At 43.7% G+C, this 14,985-nt stretch overlaps 1 protein-coding gene across 6 annotated transcripts in view; it reads right to left on the reverse strand.

Annotated features, from left to right (window-relative positions):
* Positions 1-551: 551 nt before the first annotated feature.
* The window catches only part of daam2 (dishevelled associated activator of morphogenesis 2), a 391,719-nt gene continuing 377,285 nt past the window's right edge, over positions 552-14,985 (reverse strand). For all 6 annotated transcript variants that reach the window (XM_068027781.1, XM_068027780.1, XM_068027792.1 and 3 more), the window contains one exon: positions 552-6,127. In XM_068027781.1, coding sequence (XP_067883882.1) covers positions 5,912-6,127 — 216 coding nt within the window. In that variant the 3' untranslated portion in view covers positions 552-5,911. The remainder of the gene's footprint in view (positions 6,128-14,985) is intronic.

Genomic DNA, 14,985 nt, shown 5'->3' on the forward strand with positions numbered 1-14,985 from the left:
GCAACATTGAAGTTCCAGCCTGGATCATGTGCTCAAGTCCTAGAGTGGGGTTTGAACACACAGCATTCTAACTCAGAGGCATTAGCAGTAAGGCAAGCTGGGTACACAAACATTGGCTGCAGTTGAGGTACTTCATCTGCTGCCAGCATGATTTCAGAATTTGAAGGACAGGGTAAGACTGGACAGTTCACTGACCTCAGCTGCTCTGAAAACTGAAGGGTAAAGACTGAATTTGTGTGATAATGTAAAACGGGTGACAGTGAGTCAGCAGCCCGTTTGACACCTCTCCTATGGGAGGCGGAGAGTGGGGGAAGGGGAGGGCGTGCAGGACAGGTGCTGGCAAGGTCAGGAGCCAGAGGGCAGAGTTGTGGGCAGGCTGCAGAACACCGGCATTTTGTTCCTAGTTGGCGGAACACAAAGCCACATTGAAGAATTGACCTTTGGAAGCCTGCTGAATTATAGGCACAAATACAAAGGTGGCCCCAGGGTCAAACCCCCCCCCCCCCCCCCCCCACCCCCATCTTTCCTGATCCTTTCCAGAATCACTCATTCAAAATGGATGCTTAGCATCTGGTGGGCCGCCTCATCATTCCTGACACATTATGAGATGGCCTCATAATTTAAGTAACCTTTGCAGCCTTTGTGAGTCTTGTTTTACACTTATCGAGCAGCCTCCCAGCGTGCTGCACCTTGACCAGGCACATTAGGCATGGAATAGGCCTCTGGCAATATAACAATACAGAGAGCTGCGAACCAATGTGCATCAGCTCAATGGGACCAGGCAAGAGTGGATCAGCCCCTGTATGAATTGTGGGCCAGCTTTAAATACAATCACTAGATTAGGTAACTCTATAGATAGGGATCATGGATCAATGCCTTCAGGCCTGAAATCTAGGTTCAAGAAAGCAAAGCCAAGTTTAGTGTGAGGAGTGGGGGGTGGGGGGTGGGTGGAAGTTATAGAATAGCTCATCTTTGTATTTAACCATATTAATCTTTAGTTGGATTTTTACATACCCCTCTCCCCATAATCTAAATACAAATTGACCACTTAAGCCAAAAAAATTTTAAGGTACCGAATCTGTGGCATCGCTGAAAAGCTGGCTACATCCCAACGCAAATCTTAAAACTGGAGCAGGGCCTGCTGAGTAAATAGGCAGTTTTCAAAGTGAAAGGCAAGCGAGGCAGTCTAAAGGAATACTGCCGACAAATCAGCCCATATCCAACAGAGGTCATTCAGTGCCGATCTATCTCCATCTCCATCCATCCATCCTGCTCCATCCCTCCCTCCCTCGAGCTTAATTCTCAGAGTGTTTAATGTCCTTTGCAGCTTTCACAATACACACAGCATTCATAGATTACCACATCTGTAAAAATAATCTTCTGGCACCTTTGAGTGCTCAACATTTCTATCGAATTTTAGGAGAAATATTTGCGTATTCAACATAGTTTTACCCTTTCACAGTAAGTCGAGGACAGCTTTCTCCCCCTTTTTGCCCAAACATGTTATTTTGAGGCTGAATTTGTGAAGTAGTTAGGGGGCATTGGAAAGTGTTATTACTGTCTGGCTCACTGTTCCTTACTTCTAACGGAACGTAGCTTGCTCTGGGCTGTTGTACTGTGTGTAGGTTTAGCACTGGAGAGATCCTCGCCTTCTGCTCCCCTTAATTCACCAAGGGCGATCACCAATCAATTCACCATGCCTTTTATGTGTGGCACTCAAGCATAGCTTGCGACCTTCATGCTATCTGGTTGGATTATGCAAATGGAGGAGCACCGGAGCAAAGATTTCATGTCGTATTAACCGATGCTCAGTTAACCAAGTTCAGGACTGACTCATGCTGTGGGTACCCACTCCAATATATCTAGCTGTGGGGCTGCAGGCATTATGAATCGGCAGGATTTAGCCAGCCTTGGGTTTCTGTTTCCTATGCAAACGTCCTCATTTCATGCCAGGCTTGGAATGACAAGGAGCTGTCAAAGCCTTAGAGATGGTGCAGAGGAGATTTACCAGAATAGTACCAGTGATAAGGGACTTCCGATCCACGGAGGGACTGGAGAATCTACCCTTGTTCTCCCTAAAGCAAAGAAGGTTAAGTGGCAATTTAAGACAACAGAGCTAGTAAAGTGGTGAGGAGAATATCCTTTATGCAGCAAGTTGTTATGATCTGGAAGGGTGGTGGAAGCAGATTCAACAGTAACTTTCAAAAGGGAATTGGAAAAATACTTTGAAAGGAAAAATCTTCAGCACTGTAGGGAAGGAACAGGGGAGTAGGACTAACTGGATAGCTCTTTCAAAGAGCTGGCACAGGCACAATGGGTTGAATGGCCTCCTTCTGAGCTGTATCGTTCTTTTCTATGAAATGTTGCTTCTCTGTACAACACACATCGGTAGGCCTTGGGAAACCTTTCCCTTTTGTCCCCCTTTTCCAATTTTCTTCTCAAGTTAGTGACTCGTGCTGCGAATTAATTCCACAGGGACCACTAACCCTCCAGTAACTCACCCAAAATGCCGTCCTTCATGTGCGGCACTGACAGTCCAATCAACTGTGGAAGGCATCACAGTCATGCCCAATCCTGGCCTCACTCAGTGCCTACATATCATGCACTCTGCGGCAGGGGGATCAATTAAGAGGGGGACCAGGGCTTGCTGCGCAGTCCCCAGCCAAGAGGACTCTGAGATTCATTGTAGCTTCTCTATTGCTGTGACCAAGCAGCTCAGCACCGGGGACTCAAACTTAGGATATGACTGATCTGTGTGGCTCAGTACCATGTGATAAATCTACACTGTGTACTACCAGCAGAGGGGCTGGACTTTCATCAGTTAAAACTCTGGTAAGCTTCCCGCTGTCTAGTTAGCTGTTTAGGCAATGGCTTACAGAGTTATTGAGAGGCTGAGGGAGAGAAACCCAGCTTTCCTTGGGTCACTGCAGCTCCTCCAACATTTCCCTGGAGATTGTGGACCTTCACAGCTTCATGGTTCATGGATTACTGAGTATTAACCTGGTTCCAATCTTCCATTGGAAAGCATGTCATCTTGGAGCTACTTGACCTCGCAGCTGTGAGTGTGGTAGGCCGTTAGGTAACCTTGTGCTAGGCGTCAGTGTGGTCGGCTGTTAGGCCACCTCACTCTGTGCTTCAGTGTGGTCAGTCTTTAGGTAACCGCATTCTAGGACTCAGTTTGGTAGACCATTACATAGCCTCACTTTAGGCATCAATGTGGTTGGTTGTTAGGTAACCACACTCTTGGCTCAGTTTGGTCAGCCTTTAGGTAACTGCGCTCTAGGCCTCAGAGTGCTCTGCTGTTAGGTAAACTCAATCTAAGTCTCAGTTTGGTCAGCCTTTAGGTAACTGCGCTCTAGGCCTCAGAGTGCTCTGCTGTTAGGTAAACTCACTCTTGGCAGTGGGCAGCAACTAAGCAGCTTCGTTTGCTACAGACCTCAGTCTGGTCAGCTGGCAGACTCATACATCGCAGGCCTCATTGTGGTAGCTACAAAGAAGCTTCATGCACTGCAGGCCATGCCACAGTTGGAATATTAATACGGTTTGTTTTAAAGCCTTGCCAATAATAGATTGGCGAGGGCCAAGAGCTTTTTTTTTTAAAAAAAACATGTTTCCCTTTGGTTTCATGAACAGAAAATTGAGTCACACTGAAATGCTTCCCCTTGTCCCAAGTATTAATTTCTCAAAGAGACCTGCCATTTTTGTAGTCTGTCAGCATTAATGGAAAGGACTTAAAGAAAAATCTCCTGTATGAAAATTTCTGGTGACTGAAGTGCCAGCTATTCAGTCCCTACAGATCTACACATCTTGTCCTGCCTTGGATCATCTTAGACCCTCTTTCTACTTTCATAAAACCCTTTCAAAATGGATGAAGCAATGCTTCATATCCTTAATGCTATTGCTGCATAATCATCTATTCCTTTCTGGTTTTAAATCTGAAATTATTTTACCTTTTGGTGCATGAACTCATTACAGCCTTAAAAACAATATATATGTATAACATGGTGCTACATTTATTAAACAGGGCACAGACTTGCTGTAGGCCTGCATTAACATAGTGAGAACAATATCTATTGTGTCTCCATCTCGGGGAAATGGGCCAAGGACTTGGCAAAGTTCATTTGTGGTCAACACTGAAGAGAAACTTGCACCTCCTGCCCTATGAAGGGTGTGCTGCAGATCTCAAAACAAGAAAGAAAACCTGTCATTTCAGTTTTGTGCTTTTTTTGATCTCTCCCCATGAGATTTAAAGGTGAGAATGAAGCAGGAATTAGTAGCCCACTTTAGGCCCGAGGTTCTATGCCTATGCTGGGTCCTAATGAACTATTTTCTTTCTTGCTGGTACCTGATGTAGTTCTTAATGTACCTTCAACCTCAGGGATTGCTTTCCCCATATTGCCCTGAAGAACATGACTGGAAGAACTCTGTTTACTTAGACATTGAGGGGCGGAGGAGGGAGGGGGCGGGGGCGAAGGTGATGTTTAGAGAGAGGGGAGAGTGGTGCTGGTGTGAAAAAGGCCTGAAAGAATTGACCATGCTCATTTTAGTCACATTGGATGTGACGAGTCTACTCCTCAAAAAGACTAACTTTCTTCTTTCAAAGTAAAACTTTAACATTATATATATATAAGCTTAAAAAAAATTATTGCACAATATAGGCCCAGTAATTTTGCTGTGGCTATCTAGTTTGTGGTAACATGTATATGTGCTCAGGTGGCCCTCAGTGCAGAGTCACTGAATTTATTTAATACTGTTTTTTTTTAACATAATATGCTTTCTCTGATGTCCAAAGTGGTGGGAATCTCAGGCTTGGCACAGTTATTTTACTCCTCTGCGTTTAGTCTGTTGACAAGATTCCCACTCGGCTCCACCCAATCCCATTTTTTTTGCCCCAACAGTGCCAATGTGTAGTTGGGCACCACCATCTTAGTTGTCCTGGCATCTCCAGGATAGGGTTGCCAACTCTGGGAAGACGTATTTCTGGAGATTTCCTCACATGTCTTCTCGTCCGTAACTCCCCCACCTCACAGCATTGGCATGGCCCTCCTCGCGACACACCACCGTCCCGAGTCAATTGAGAAGCACATAGACTGTTTGCTACCTCATTGGATGATTCTCAACTGCAGTCAATCAGCCCTACCTCCCTCCCTATTGCCAATGATTCTTTTAAACAAAAATGTGAAAAAAGAAACAATGTGTTCTACGTCCTGATGATTTTTCTCCAGGGTTGCTCGCAATGGTGCTTTGGGGGTTAATCTTCAATTCCTGGAGACTCCAGAGCAATCTTGGAGGGTTGGCAACCCTAAACCCTGAGCGGAGAAAAATGGGAGAGGGAAGGTGATGGGCTGCGGGGGTTATTGTTGGGATTCCAACACTTGCAAGGGTAGAGAGAATCAATACCTTTATGCTTTGGACAAGAGAGTGGGCAAAAGAAATAAAAAGTAATGTAATAATAATGATAAAGCATCATGGATTCCTTATCAATCTCAGAAGATGACTCCCTCCAATCCCACAATGCTCTTGCTCTGTTCCGTTGGTTGTTTCTGGAGTCAAATGTCCGCTTTCGAAAGGAAACGTCCAAGCAGCTGGTAACAGAAGCACGGCGTACAGGCACTTTGGAGACTGAGTCGATTTCCCTGCTCTCTTACGGTGGAGAGGAAAATGGGAAGGAGGGAGTGATAGAGATAGAGAGAGAGAAAGCAGGTATGGTTTCTTTTGTTTTTGGTTGGCGGGTGAGTAAAAGGCCTTGTCTTTTGTTTTTTTCTTCCCCAGGTCACAGGCTTTGAGGCTTGAGGGTAAGTAAAGAGTTCCACCCCCTGCAAGCACCACGCCCCCCACCCGCCCCAACTCCACAAACGGCACCGAGCGCCAGGCGTTCGTCCCAGGCGTCCTTGACGGGTTGAGCCAGTCCTCAGTAATTGAGCTTGGTCACCGCCCGCTCCCTGCCGCTCTCCACCACCGGGTTCCCAGAGCGCTTGCGGTTGCGCTTCAGCTTCGACAGGTCCTTGTCGAAGACCTCACCGGATCGCAGAGCTGACACCAAGTCGTCAAACTCCCCGACCTCTTCCGAGACGCTGCCGGCACGTGCTTTCTTCAGCCGACGCTCCTTCTCACGTTGCTCCTTCAACTAGAAGGTGGGGTGTGGGGGCGGGGGAGGAACAAACACAGCAGCATGAAGTTACACAACAGATGTTGAGGTTTACAAATCACAAGAGACAAAGAGCAATTGAATTGGAGTGGCCAGGATACCAGAATCTAATGGTTCTGATGGTTGATATATAGAATAATGGATACCCGGGAGTGATTACAGACTGGAATCTAATCGAGTGGTTCAGATGGTTTATATATAGAATAATGGATACCCGGGAGTGATTAAAGACTGGAATCTAATCGAGTGGTTCAGATGGTTTATATATAGAATAATGGATACCCGGGAGTGATTACAGACTGGAATCTAATCAAGGGGTTCAGATGGTTTATACATAAAATAATGGATACCCGGGAGTGATTACAGACTGAAATCTAATCGAGTGGTTCAGATGGTTTATATATAGAATAATGGAGACCCGGGAGTGATTACAGACTGGAATCTAATCGAGGGGTTGAGATGGTTTATATATCGAATAACGGATACCCGGGAGTGATTACAGACTGGAATCTAATCGATGGGTTCAGATGGTTTATATATAGAATAATGGATACCCGGGAGTGATTACAGACTGGAATCTAATCGAGTGGTTCAGATGGTTTATATATAGAATAATGGATACCCGGGAGTGATTACAGACTGGAATCTAATCGAGTGGTTCAGATGGTTTATATATAGAATAATGGATACCCGGGAGTGATTACAGACTGGAATCTAATCGAGTGGTTCAGATGGTTTATATATAGAATAATGGATACCCGGGAGTGATTACAGACTGGAATCTAATCGAGTGGTTCAGATGGTTTATATATAGAATAATGGATACCTGGGAGTGATTACAGACTGGAATCTAATCGATGGGTTCTGATGGTTTATATATAGAATAATGGATACCCGGGAGTGATTACAGACTGGAATCTGATCGAGGGGTTCAGATGGTTTATATATAGAATAATGGATACCCGGGAGTGATTACAGACTGGAATCTAATCGAGGGGTTCAGATGGTTTATATATAGAATAATGGATACCAGGGAGTGATTACAGACTGGAATCTAATCGAGGGGTTCAGATGGTTTATGTATAGAATAACGGATACCCGGGAGTGATTACAGATTTGAATCTAATCGAGGGGTTCAGAAGGTTTATGTATAGAATAACGGATACCCGGGAGTGATTACAGACTGGAATCTAATCGAGGGGTTCAGATGGTTTATATATAGAATAACGGCTACCCAGGAGTGATTACAGACTGGAATCTAATCGAGGGGTTCAGATGGTTCATATATAGAATAATGGATACCCGGGAGTGATTACAGACTGGAATCTGATCGAGGGGTTCAGATGGTTTATATATAGAATAACGGCTACCCAGGAGTGATTACAGACTGGAATCTAATTGCGGGGTTCAGATGGTTTATATCTAGCATAACGGATACCCGGGAGTGATTACAGACTGGAATCTAATCGAGGGGTTCAGATGGTTTCTATATCGAATAACGAATACCCGGGAGTGATTACAGACTGGAATCTAATCGAGGGGTTCAGATGGTTTATATATAGAATAACGTATACCCGGGAGTGATTACAGACTGGAATCTAATCGAGGGGTTCAGATGGTTTATATATAGAATAACGTATACCCGGGAGTGATTACAGACTGGAATCTAATCGAGGGGTTCAGATGGTTTATATATAGACTAATGGATACCCGGGAGTGATTACAGACTGGAATCTAATTGCGGGGTTCAGATGGTTTATATATAGAATAACGGATACCCGGGAGTGATTACAGACTGGAATCTAATCGAGGGGTTCAGATGGTTTATATATGGAATAATGGATACCCGGGAGTGATTACAGACTGGAATCTAATCGAGGGGTTCAGATGGTTTATATATAGAATAACGGATACCCGGGAGTGATTACAGACTGGAATCTAATCGAGGGGTTCAGATGGTTTATATATAGAATAACGTATACCCGGGAGTGATTACAGACTGGAATCTAATCGAGGGGTTCAGATGGTTTATATATAGAATAACGGATACCCGGGAGTGATTACAGACTGGAATCTAATCGAGGGGTTCAGATGGTTTATATGTAGAATAACGTATACCCAGGAGTGATTACAGACGGGAATCTAATCGAGGGGTTCAGATGGATTATATATAGAATAACGGATACCCGGGAGTGATTACAGACTGGAATCTAATCGAGGGGTTCAGATGTTTTATATATAGAATAACGGATACCCGGGAGTGATTACAGACTGGAATCTAATCGAGTGGTTCAGATGGTTCATATATAGAATAACGGATACCCGGGAGTGATTACAGACTGGAATCTAATCGAGGGGTTCAGATGGTTCATATATAGAATAACGGATACCCGGGAGTGATTACAGACTGGAATCTAATCGAGTGGTTCAGATGGTTTATCTATAGAATAACGGCTACCCAGGAGTGATTACAGACTGGAATCTAATTGCGGGGTTCAGATGGTTTATATATAGAATAACGTATACCCGGGAGTGATTACAGACTGGAATCTAATCGAGGGGTTCAGATGGTTCATATATAGAATAACGGATACCCGGGAGTGATTACAGACTGGAATCTAATCGAGTGGTTCAGATGGTTTATATATAGAATAACGGCTACCCAGGAGTGATTACAGACTGGAATCTAATTGCGGGGTTCAGATGGTTTATATATAGAATAACGGCTACCCAGGAGTGATTACAGACTGGAATCTAATCGAGGGGTTCAGATGGTTTATATCTAGAATAATGGATACCCGGGAGTGATTACAGACTGGAATCTAATCGAGGGGTTCAGATGGTTTATATATAGAATAATGGATACCTGGGAGTGATTACAGACTGGAATCTAATCGAGGGGTTCAGATGGTTTATATATAGAATAACGGATACCCGGGAGTGATTACAGACTGGAATCTAATCGAGGGGTTCAGATGGTTTATATGTAGAATAACGTATACCCAGGAGTGATTACAGACTGGAATCTAATCGAAGGGTTCAGATGGTTTATATATATAGAATAACGGATACCCGGGAGTGATTACAGACTGGAATCTAATCGAGGGGTTCAGATGGTTTATATGTAGAATAACGTATACCCAGGAGTGATTACAGACGGGAATCTAATCGAGGGGTTCAGATGGTTTATATACAGAATAATGGATACCTGGGAGTGATTACAGACTGGAATCTAATCACGGGGTTCAGATGGTTTATATATAGAATAATGGATACCCGGGAGTGATTACAGACTGGAATCTAATTGAGGGGTTCAGATGGTTTATATATAGAATAATGGATACCCGGGAGTGATTACAGACTGGAATCTAATCGAGGGGTTCAGATGATTTATATATAGAATAACGGATACTCGAGAGTGATTACAGATTGGAATCTAATCGCGGGGTTCAGAAGGTTTATATATAGAATAAGAGATACTGGGAGTGATTACAGACTGGAATTTAATCGAGGGGATCAGATGGTTTATATATAGAATAACGGATACTCGGGAGTGATTACGACTGGAATCTAATCGCGGGGTTCAGATGGTTTATATCTAGAATAAGAGATACTGGGAGTGATTACAGACTGGAATCTAATCGAGGGGATCAGATGGTTTATATATAGAATAACGGATACTCGGGAGTGATTACAGACTGGAATCTAATCGCGGGGTTCAGATGGTTTATATGTAGCAGGGTTATCCAACAGATGACCCACGGACCAGAATCCAGCCCACCCAAGGTTTCCATCTGGCCCGCCAATCTGTCCGTGGCTCTGTTCTGATTGATAGCTCCCTTGTACGTCAGGTGGAGAGGGTATGCGGGACCTGCATGTGAAAGATGGGGGATCCCTGTGTGACTGGTCACTCTCTGTGACTGACCGGGGCTATCCAGGCAGCATTAATGCTGATTGGTGGAATGTGATGCAGGTGATTGGGAGCGGCCACCCCTGATGCTTTCGTGTGGTTCAGTAAAAGTCCTGTATCCTGCACACTGGGCAGGTTCCTGCCTCCACTTTCCCCAACTTAAATAAAACAGGCATGGTAAATATAGAACAAAAACAAGAAATGCTGGATTCACTCAGCAGGTCTGGCAGCATCTGTGGAAAGAGAAGCAGAGTTAACGTTTCGGGTCAGTGACCCTTCTTCGGTTCCGAAACGTTAACTCTGCTTCTCTTTCCACAGATGCTGCCAGACCTGCTGAGTGAATCCAGCATTTCTTGTTTTTGTTTCAGATTTCCAGCATCCGCAGTATTTTGCTTTTATTATGGTAAATATAGAGTTGTGGGAATGGCTGCTGAGGGAGCACGGAGCAGGTAGTTGGGAATACGGAGCACAGAGTGTTGGAGTCACAGAGACAGGGAGAGAAAAGAGACAGAGAAGGACAGAGAAGGAGAAAGACTGAGATGGGGGGAAGAGACAGAGATGGGGAGGGTGGAGTGAGAGAGAAAAGGAGAGGGAGAGAGAGTGGAGGGAGAGGGTGAGGGAGGGAGGGTGAGAGAGGGAGGGGGAGAAGCGAAGGGAGGAGAGGCAGAGGGGGAAGGAGACAGGGGAGAGGCAGAGGGGTGGAGGGAGGGGGAGAGAGACAGAGACCCACTGAGAGAACGCGGGGAGAGAGAGATACACAGGGAGAGCATTGGGAAAGGGGAGAGAAAGATCAAGATCACTCCTAACAGATGGGTCATCTATCCAGAATACTCTGCATCACTACATCAAGTACTCAGACAGAGATTGACTACTTATGCAAGCAAAAACAATGCCAAGTATATCCCTAAATCAGTGTTCAATATAGTGATGAGAAAGTAAGTCAATAAATTAGTCTTCTCATTTAAAGCTTCTTCACAAAAATGCACATTTGTTGATGTTTTGATTAATAGTAAGATCAATTTTTAATGCCTTTATCTTTCTGAAATTTGCTCACTGATCTCTTATGTAGGACAGAAATTGTCATCTGGACACCCACACGAAAAGGTTGGACACCCTGATATATAGAGTAATGAATACCCAGGAGTGATTACAGACGAGAATCTAATCGAGGGGTTCTGATGGTTCATAGATAGAATAATGGATACCCGGGAGTGATTACAGACTGGAATCTAATCGAGGGGTTCAGATGGTTTATATATAGAATAATGGATACCCGGGAGTGATTACAGACTGGAATCTAATCGAGGGGTTCAGATGGTTTCTATATCGAATAATGGATACCCGGGAGTGATTACAGACTGGAATCTAATCGAGGGGTTCAGATGGTTTATATATAGAATAATGGATATCTGGGAGTGATTACAGACTGGAATCTAATCAAGGGGTTCAGATGGTTTATATATAGAATAATGGATACCTGGGAGTGATTACAGACGAGAATCTAATCGAGGGGTTCTGATGGTTCATAGATAGAATAATGGATACCCGGGAGTGATTACAGACTGGAATCTAATCGAGGGGTTCAGATGGTTTATATATAGAATAATGGATACCCGGGAGTGATTACAGACTGGAATCTAATCGAGGGGTTCAGATGGTTTATATATAGAATAACGGATACCTGGGAGTGATTACAGACTGGAATCTAATCGAGGGGTTCAGATGGTTTATATATAGAATAATGGATATCTGGGAGTGATTACAGACTGGAATCTAATCGAGGGGTTCAGATGGTTTATATATAGAATAATGGATATCTGGGAGTGATTACAGACTGGAATCTAATCGAGGGGTTCAGATGGTTTATATATAGAATAATGGATACCCGGGAGTGATTACAGACTGGAATCTAATCGAGGGGTTCAGATGGTTTATATATAGAATAATGGATATCTGGGAGTGATTACAGACTGGAATCTAATCGAGGGGTTCAGATGGTTTATATATAGAATAATGGATATCTGGGAGTGATTACAGACTGGAATCTAATCGAGGGGTTCAGATGGTTTATATATAGAATAATGGATATCTGGGAGTGATTACAGACTGGAATCTAATCGAGGGGTTCAGATGGTTTATATATAGAATAACGGATACCCGGGAGTGATTACAGACTGGAATCTAATCGAGGGGTTCAGATGGTTTATATATAGAATAATGGATACCCGGGAGTGATTACAGACTGGAATCTAATCGAGGGGTTCAGATGGTTTATATATAGAATAATGGATATCTGGGAGTGATTACAGACTGGAATCTAATCGAGGGGTTCAGATGGTTTATATATAGAATAATGGATATCTGGGAGTGATTACAGACTGGAATCTAATCGAGGGGTTCAGATGGTTTATATATAGAATAACGGATACCCGGGTGTGATTACAGACTGGAATCTAATCGAGGGGTTCAGATGGTTCATATATAAAATAATGGATACCCGGGAGTGATTACAGACTGGAATCTAATCGAGGGGTTCAGATGGTTTATATGTAGAATAATGGATATCTGGGAGTGATTACAGACTGGAATCTAATCGAGGGGTTCAGATGGTTTATATATAGAATAATGGATATCTGGGAGTGATTACAGACTGGAATCTAATTGAGGGGTTCAGATGGTTTATATATAGAATATTGAATACCCGGGAGTGATTACAGACTGGAATCTAATTGAGGGGTTCAGATGGTTTATATATAGAATAATGGATACCCGGGAGTGATTACAGACTGGAATCTAATCGAGGGGGTCAGATGGTTTATATATAGAATAATGGATACCCGGGAGTGATTACAGACTGGAATCTAATCGAGGGGTTCAGATGGTTTATATATAGAATAACGGATACCCGGGTGTGATTACAGACTGGAATCTAATCGAGGGGTTCAGATGGTTCATATATAGAATAATGGATACCCGGGAGTGATTACAGACTGGAATCTAATCGAGGGGTTCAGATGGTTTATATGTAGAATAATGGATATCTGGGAGTGATTACAGACTGGAATCTAATCGAGGGGTTCAGATGGTTTATATATAGAATAATGGATACCCGGGAGTGATTACAGACTGGAATCTAATCGAGGGGGTCAGATGGTTTATATATAGAATAATGGATACCCGGGAGTGATTACAGACTGGAATCTAATCGAGGGGTTCAGATGGTTTATATATAGAATAATGGATACCCGGGAGTGATTACAGACTGGAATCTAATCGAGGGGTTCAGATGGTTTATATATAGAATAATGGATACCCGGGAGTGATTACAGACTGGAATCTAATCGAGGGGGTCAGATGGTTTATATATAGAATAATGGATACCCGGGAGTGATTACAGACTGGAATCTAATCGAGGGGTTCAGATGGTTTATATATAGAATAATGGATACCCGGGAGTGATTACAGACTGGAATCTAATCGAGGGGTTCAGATGGTTTATATATAGAATAATGGATACCCGAGAGTGATTACAGACTGGAAACTAATCGAGGGGTCAGATGGTTTATATATAAAATAATGGATACCCGGGAGTGATTGCAGACTGGAATCTAATCGAGGGGTTCAGATGGTTTATATATAGAATAATGGATACCCGAGAGTGATTACAGACTGGAAACTAATCGAGGGGTCAGATGGTTTATATATAAAATAATGGATACCCGGGAGTGATTGCAGACTGGAATCTAATCGAGGGGTTCAGATGGTTTAGATTTTTTTTAGGTTTAGAGATACAGCACTGAAACAGGCCCTTCGGCCCACCGAGTCTGTGCCGACCATTAACCACCCATTTATACTAATCCTGCACTAATCCCATATTCCTACCACATCTTCACATGTTCCTATATTCCCCTACCATCTACCTATACTAGGGTCAATTTATAATGGCCAATTTACCTATCAACCTGCAAGTCTTTGGCTTGTGGGAGGAAACCGGAGCACCCGGAGGAAACCCACGCGGTCACAGGGAGAACTTGCAAACTCCACACAGGCAGTACCCAGAATTGAACCTGGGTTGCTGGAGCTGTGAGGCTGCGGTGCTAACCACTGCGCCACTGTGCCGCCCCATATAGAATAATGGATACCCGGGAGTAATTGCAGACAGGAATCTAATCGAGGGGTCAGATGGTTTATATATAAAATAATGGATCCCCATTCCTGATCAATATCCGTAACCACTCCTGGATTATGCGAGTGCTCACGTGCGTATATGTGTCTGAACGTGTATTTGGACAGAATTGGGTTTGGCTGTGATGCATCCCATTGCTGAATAGTCTGACGCCACTTGACATCCTGATTTTCTATCTGGCTTCAGTTATCCATGCAACCGGAGCCCAGGAAGTGTGATTACCTCTAGGACAGAAGGAGTTCAAGCTCGGAAGAGAAAACATGTAGCACAATCTGAGAATTGGAGGTTCGAATTCATAAGATAAAATTGCCAAAAACCTGTCATGGAATGGTTTGAGCCACTTGCCTGACATAACCTATATATAGGAGCCATGGTTGTAATCAGTGCCCAGGGAGCAGTTCTGATAAATGAATCAGACGTCTGTTCCTCGTTGCTGGCAGAGAAGCTTGATTCTGTGTAAACTTTGTCTAAATTTAACTCTTTACCGTCCAGTTTGTCTTCACAAGACCAGGAGAGGGTGATTCTACAATCTGTTTCTCCCACTAAGGCACACATCACAGAAAATTAGGGACAGAAAATCACGGACCCCCGCGCCCACAATCTGCCTGGGAGCCAGATCGTGGGATTGCCTCGACTAGCTGCATTTTAAAAAGCTTCCATTGTCTGCTTGATTGGCACCTCATCCACCACCTTAAACATTGACTCCCTCCACCACCAATGCACAGTGGCAGCAGTGTGTAG

This window comes from Heterodontus francisci, chromosome 3 (assembly GCF_036365525.1).
Source record: "Heterodontus francisci isolate sHetFra1 chromosome 3, sHetFra1.hap1, whole genome shotgun sequence".
Classification (NCBI taxonomy): Eukaryota; Metazoa; Chordata; class Chondrichthyes; order Heterodontiformes; family Heterodontidae; genus Heterodontus; species Heterodontus francisci.